Source organism: Buceros rhinoceros, unplaced genomic scaffold, assembly GCF_000710305.1.
Source record: "Buceros rhinoceros silvestris isolate BGI_N320 unplaced genomic scaffold, ASM71030v1 scaffold14189, whole genome shotgun sequence".
Taxonomy (NCBI): domain Eukaryota; kingdom Metazoa; phylum Chordata; class Aves; order Bucerotiformes; family Bucerotidae; genus Buceros; species Buceros rhinoceros.
In genome coordinates this window covers 7810-15018 of record NW_010429856.1, presented here as the reverse complement: position 1 = coordinate 15018, position 7209 = coordinate 7810, and the positions used below count along the sequence as shown (strand labels likewise).

At 41.4% G+C, this 7209-nt stretch overlaps 1 protein-coding gene across 1 annotated transcript in view; it reads right to left on the bottom strand.

The window, feature by feature from the left end:
• Positions 1 to 6756, bottom strand: part of LOC104499330 (suppression of tumorigenicity 18 protein) — a gene marked incomplete at its 5' end in the record, with an annotated part of 23709 nt that extends 16953 nt beyond the window's left edge. The window contains 2 exons of the mRNA XM_010142819.1: positions 560 to 675; positions 6511 to 6756. Of these exons, the coding sequence (XP_010141121.1) occupies positions 560 to 675; positions 6511 to 6756 (362 nt within the window). The remainder of the gene's footprint in view (positions 1 to 559; positions 676 to 6510) is intronic.
• Between the last annotated feature and the right edge of the window lie 453 nt (positions 6757 to 7209).

The window sequence follows — 7209 nt, the reverse complement described above, 5'->3', positions numbered from 1 at the left end:
CAGCAGGACAGAATAACTGACTCAGCTTTGAAGGAAGCAGATGAAAGACTTAAACACAGATTTCATGCAGGCTGGAAAACCCTGGGGCAGCTCCTGTCTTGTGTTTTATCTTTTTACGAACTTTGCATGTTACCTATCTGAGAAATCCCTAGCACTTCTCTGCAAACTCTCAGCAGTGGATCTATAACCACAATTGTCCACACATGGTTTACATGTGAGCATTAGCACAGCCAGTCTGTAGCACTCTACAAAACCATGTGTTTTGTGGAAGGAGGTGTTGCCCATTTATTACTCATCTACCAGAGGAATAAGGAGTGATACCCAGTATAACATGAGTCATGAATCTGTCCAGCCCCCCAGGTCCACCCTGGCTTGGTTCAGCTCCAGACCTCCAATCTACCCAGTTGCGTAGACACAACAGGGAACTAACCACCTGCAGCGACCTGTCTCCCTGCTCAGCGAAAGTCTTCCCGCTCAGCTCCTGCAAATCTACTCCAAGCCAGCAGTGTAGTCAGTCTTTAGCAGGGCAGAGGAAAAAGTGGCATTTTTTGTGACTCACGTGATGAGTTCCTTTTTGAGATCTCTCGAATGGAGCTTGGGTTTAGGACTCGGTATGGAAACATCTCCTGGATACTTCTTTTCCTCCATATTTTCTGGAGAGCTCACAGGATCTTTCTGAAATGTCAGATGAGAATGTGACAAAAGGTTTCTCTCTGCAAGGCCTCCCATATATTCAACAAATAACTTGCTGTGGCAAGAAAAGAATCTCTTCGAAACATTTTTTAAGAAGTCTTAAGAAATTATGCAGAGGTGAAGAAAAAATACACAGAGAAAACAAAAGCAGTTGTCAAATACATAGAGCCAAAAAAGACTTCCACATGTATCGCTTTGTTTTTTCTGTGCAAGTGCATCATTGAGTTTTGTATACAGCTGAAGTGAGAACCGGCATACTGTGAATTACAAAATTAGGTTCATAAATTTTAAAAAAACCCTATTGTACATGAACTGATGTAAATGCAGAGCTTTTATGTCTGTAGAATGGAATGACTTCTTATTTTATCCCAAAAGCAGCGTCTTGTTAGAGTAAAAATCATAAGAACAAAACCACTTTGAAGTTCTCTTAGTTGCAGGCTGCTAAGGGTAGTTCTGGATTTCTACTATTCAGAGATTAAAATCATCACTGCTGCAGTGCTGTTTGATGGATGGCATGAACCACGAGTATTCGCTCCCTTGGGAAGGCATTTTGGAAATCTGGAGTCCTGAAAGGAAATTGCATTTTCATTTTTTCTGAAAAATCTTCTTTGATCACTTCAGAATAGCTTGGTTTATACTATCCTGAGAATCGAGGCTTTTAATTACTATTTGTATGAAGGATAAGTATTTCCTTTCTGGAGGGATGCTCTGTGGATATTGAATCATTCAAGAATTCTCCAAAGCACACAGCATCAATTATCACATCACTAGTAATCCCTTCTGGGACTTCATGTTGGGTTTGGGACTCCATTCCAATACTCAAGTAGGTATTGCCCAGAGATTACTGTCTCTAGGAGCAGAAACTGCTGCCTATGTTGGGGGCAGAAGCTCCGGGCTCCTGCTAAACTCGTGGGGCTGGTGCCATAGATGCTCTGGGCTTGTGCAGTTGATGAACGTGCCAGGACAGAGGGACAGGGATGTCTGCAGAGCTGTTAACACAGAGCAGAGAGCTGAGGAGAATCTGGACTGAAAATGGAGATTCTGCCTAACGGGACTTGTAAGCTCTGCGGGGGTGTTTCTTCTGATAAACCTTCCATATGGTCCTCAGTTCTGGCAGCTCCTCTTCGCCTGTTTGGAGACTGGATCCTCAATATGACTTCCTTCTGCTTTCTGGTACTGGCTACCTACTGCAGCTCACGCTACACATACATATAGAAACCGTGCCATATTATTGCTACATCAATTACTACTGATGCTTGCAACAACATTTGTGGGGTTACTTTGTTTGGGAATAATCTCATCTGCTACAAATATAGAAAGTAAAAATACATATATTCAGCTTTTCTAAACACTCTTCCGTAGTAATTATCGAGTAATTATTTTAAAGGAAAAAAAATCTTGCTATAGTTCAGGCTTTTAGAGTTTTATTTCTAAAGGAAATGCTTCAGATAAGGAGCAATGGAGAAAATTAAAGACGATAGGTACGGTTAAACTGTTAACACAGAAATAATAAATAGTTGAAAGAAACTAAAATACTAAAAACTAGAAGTGAAAAAAAATGAATGCTGGCTTTGTTCAAGATTCAAGAAATCTCAAAGACTGTTTTCCAACACTGAGTTAAATCCTGGTTCCGGCGGCACGAGGGGGTGTTTTTGCCACTGCAATCTGCGAGATGGGGGTTTGAGTTCCTGACTCTCTCTGTCCACAAATGCCAACCTGCCTTTCTTACATGCACATAAAAGCAGCTCCGACAGGGATCATCGCCAGCACGAGTAAAATCAAAAGCTCCCGAAAGAAACAGCAAAAGGGTGATCTTCTCTTGCAGCTGGAAGGGGTCAGATGTCAAAATAACTCCAAGAAACAGAGGTAAAGTGGTTTCTGTTTGAAAGGTAATGGAGGCTGAAGAAGACTGGCTTCTCAGTTTTCTGTCTACTGATTCTGATGGGCTACATCGCTGTCACTGAGCTGAGAACCAACGCTCTGTTTCTAAAAATTTAGTGCATGTCTTGTCTGGATCATAACTACGTAACAAGACCAGGCACACATCATCTCTTCCACTTCTTGTCGGAGGTCCAACTGGGAGGAGGCTGGAGTAGAGGGTGGTAGAAAGACCATTCTGGCACTCCAGTGGGATCCCAAACTGCGTGATGTACCTCAAGGATGCATCTGCAGCAAGCAAGAGTAGCTGAAACTGTTCCTGCTGCGGGTTTTATTAGTATTTTCATATGTAAAGCTTTATCTCAAATGAAAGATATCTCTTGGTCTTTTGCTGGTGCTGGACCAGAAACTTGTGTGTGTGACTTATTCATCATATCACTGCCTGATACCTGCCACCCAGTGAGGGCTGATCAAGAATTACGTGTATCAGGTCTTGACAAAATACTGCAGTATTAACAGTTCACAGCTTCATTTAATGAGGCTTCACTGAATCATTTACTAAAAATAAGATTGCAAGATGAAAGTTGACGTGAGTACATCTACAGCCACCAGCATAATTGATAATAGAGGGTTTAAAATTGAAATATTTTTGTATCTTTGAAATAATACATTTTTTCAAATCTCGATTTATGAATTTTCTTAATTGTCTTACTAAGATTTGTAGTTTTTAAAAACCAGTAGCCATACACACACATATATGCACAAACACCTACAGTTTCATAGTAACTGCTCTTTTACAACAGAAAAAAATCTATTAAGAACCAAAGTGGGAATACAGATGCTTTCCTAGTTAACATCCCTTAGTCTATTTCCCAGGAATAAGTGAGACATAGAAATATTTAAACGAGTGATTTCTTCAGCATTGTCTTAGCACCTGACGGAAATCTTGGTATTATTCAAGCAGCGTGAAATCTTCGGATAGGTAGAAGCTGCAAAAGGAAGACAGTGCAAAGGGAACGCAGGCAAAGGAATCCCAAAACGCTGCATTTTTAGGACCTGACATCAGTACACGTGGCCCAAAAGGGGCTGTGTCTGTCTGAAACGAGTAGGTCAGACCTAAAGACCAAATATTCTTTGGTCCTTTGTGCTTAGGACTGAGCATGGAGCATCGTGCCTTGGCTTGTTTGCTTCTCCAGGAGGAGGGAGAGATAATCCTTTGGGAAAACCCCTTTAGCACCTCCCACTTTTTGGTCTGTTAGGTGATGATCACCACGGCTAGTCAAGTCCAGCCTTTTGGGGTACAATTTTTCATTTCCCATTTGAAGGGATTTGTAACTAGATGCTAGCAAAATTCTGAAGAATTCCGGCCTAAAAGGAAGACCAGAACCAGCCCAGTCAGTCCGAACACTACTACTTTCTGCAAAGAGCATGTGTGTATTCACGCATGCACACTAGAAAGCAAGCCATGAAACTCCATTAACGTACAGATGGAAGTTTATATTGATTTCAGCAAAGACCAGAACATAATGGTAACATGAATAACAGATAATAGCATCTGGCACTTTTAACATTTTTAAGCCGTGAAATCTTTGGAGAACTGACAGTTGAACTAACTGACAGCTCTAGTTATTTCTCGGTGCTTTCCTTTTGGAGAGATTTTGAGATTTTTCCAAATTCAGACTTTTTTTTTTTAAGGGGGCATCTGGACAGGCTATTTCGCTGAGAGAGAGAGAGACAATATTTTCTGGAAATTACCACCAAAATTAAGCAACTGTTGTGCATATGAACCAGATAACAATGAATTAGAAATAGATCTAATCAGTCATTTTCTTTGCGTGAGAATAACTGCCAGTCTTTGATTTGCAGAACAGAGCCTCTGGCCCTGAGATCACTGGACACGTCAACGCTCCCTGGGATCACAAAAGCTCACAGCAGAGGTCTGGGGCCGAATCCTTGGTTAGGGACAAGCTGCACAGTGTCAAAGCACTGAGCGCAAGAGCGCTGGAGCACAGACCTTTATGTCCTGTCGGGTAGTCGCGGATTCTTCCAGCTTCCTGCACCAGGAAGGGAGAGGGAAATAGCCAGCCACCCATCACAGCCTTCCAAAAGCTGAGCAGGGATTGGGGGGGACGTGGAGGTGCTCCTGCCATAGCCCTTGCTGAGCTGCAGTGGTAGCAGGGAGGAGGAGCAGCAGGACAGGACCCATGCCAAGCCTGCAACACCAACTGATCTCCTGCGGCAAGGCGGTTCTCTCAAAGCTGGATGTACTTGCACATTATGCAGCACGAATGGGGAGGAGGCTGAGCCCCCAGTCTGCCGCCTCGCATCAAACCTGCTCCAAAATCCAGGGATCGTGCTCTCATTGCTGAGGTAAGGAGCATCATGTTCCCCACAGAGGTGGCTGCAAAGCGCTCTTCAAGACAACTCAGCCTCCAAGAAATAATCCACCCACCGTGGCGCAAACTGTCTCAGTGGTCTCATTATGACACGTTTCTACTCAGTGCTGACAGATTTTTTTTTTTCTTCGCACAACTGAATTCTCTTTTATTTCCAGGTATTTTTGCAATCGGGGCCTGGATCCCCTAACCTCAGCCCTAAGTGGATTTACACCTCTCCCTGTCTTCTTCAAGTGCCAGTTTTGATATCTGAACGAACGATAATCTTGTAATAAATATAATATTCAAATACTATGTATAAAACCAAATAGGGAGGAAATGTATTCGAAGCTGAATAAAAACTCCAAATTGGGACATATTTTACTCTCCTTCAGGAAGTTATCATTCATGCTTGTCTCCATTAATTACCAAGATTTTATCTAATTAGCATTTAAAGGTGCTGATGGTCCCTTCCAGATTTAAGAAAAACACAAGCCATCCATATTCTGACAGCCAGGCTCAAGAGAAAATAATAATAATAATAAAAAAAAGGCTAAACTTGTCAGTAAAACCAAACAGGAGAGAAAGACAAAGAAAGGAGACTACGCTGCCATGTTGCCAAGGTAGGATAAATAGACATGGAAGAACAAACCAGAAAGAAACCCAAAGCAAGACAATTATCAGCTTGGAAGTGGCAGTCTAGAAGATTAGCCGTAAAAGTTGGAAAGTTACTACATAAAAATATTTGCTAAAATTTTAGTCGCTCAGCTTTGTTCCTACAACTTCATTTTCAAGTTTGGTCTTTCACGTTTCCTAGGACAGGCTGAAAAGGGAAAATTCCTCTGTATACTCATCTAGTTTTTCTGTGCTAGTTCTCTATGGGATAAAAAATTAGCCCAATTGGAATTGGAAATGATGTACCTAGCCTCTTTTGCTACTTTACTTTCAGAAATTCCTAAGAATTTTGTATGTCTGGACTATGCTCTCAGACTGACTTAGGGACTGCTGGACTCACTTGTGAGATCTGAGACTCACTGGCAGTTATTTCTTCAGGTATGTTAAATGTAAAATAAAAAGTTTTCTACTGAAGGCGTATTGCAGGCAAGATTCTAAGCATGTGGTTAAATGCTTAGATAATGAGTTGTCTAGAATTATAAAGAGTTGGTGGAGAAAAATACTTTTTGTTGCAGCATGAAAAAAACTGTCCTGATCTGGTGTTTGTGGGGTTTTTTCCTCCGAGTGATCCCTAGGTCGTTTGGGTGTATGTGCTACAGGACTGAGCCATTAGGACAAAGTTTAAAAAGCAGTCTCTAATGGTGGATACCATTGATTTCCTTATCTTAGAGACTTACAGGCGTTCACAAGTAGACTCTGAGAGCAAGATTTTTCATAGTGGATAGTGATTTCTTTTTTTTAAATGTCACACCTGAGAGCATTAAAGCCAGCTCAATGTTCACAAACCTCTCTCTGTGGAAACTGATTCCCTTCAACTGCACTAGATTGGTCATCCCAAAGGTCACCAGATGGCCACTCATCCAGGAGAAAAAGAAACTGAGAAAAATACCTCTTTTTCTTCTTCTTTCCTGCCATGGGTCTTGCTGTAGTTGATTGGTGTATCCCAGCCTTCCTGTTCACAAAGAGCCTGGTAGAAGGCTGCATTTACGAGGATGCTGCTTGTTTTGAAAGGAGAAGAGGAAGGAGTGGGAAGTGCTGTGCTGGAAGATGTGAGAGGCATAACTTTGTCTTGGCTTCGGTTCTTTTTCATGCTCAAATCCAAAGTGCCATTTTCATCCACTTCTATCTCAGCTCCCTGGCATGCAATAGGAAACAGAGACACGGTTAGATATGGACGTGGTGAGGCTACAACATAACCATGTGGTGCTTTTAAGGGATAAATATAAAGGCATGCTTTTATTTACATTTATCTGAATCTAAAACCAGCTTTTCGATTTATATCAGTTAATGTCTAAGTCTTAGGCAGACTTAAGAGTAGCTTCAGTAATGGTATCCCGGCATCTCAGCTTAAATGTAGTAAGTAGAATTTAAATAAGATGCCTCTAAACCATAACCTATACACTCTAAATCTAGTTTTATTTAAAAAAAGTTTAGCTTTAAATCTTCTTGATCTTTTCACTCTTACAGAGAACTATGACCCCAATTCACAGTTAAAAGCATTAATGCATTGTTTAGGTCATCAACAGCATTACTATTAGATATCCTCCTCCCTTCCCCCTACACCCCAGAAATATTACAACATCTGCAT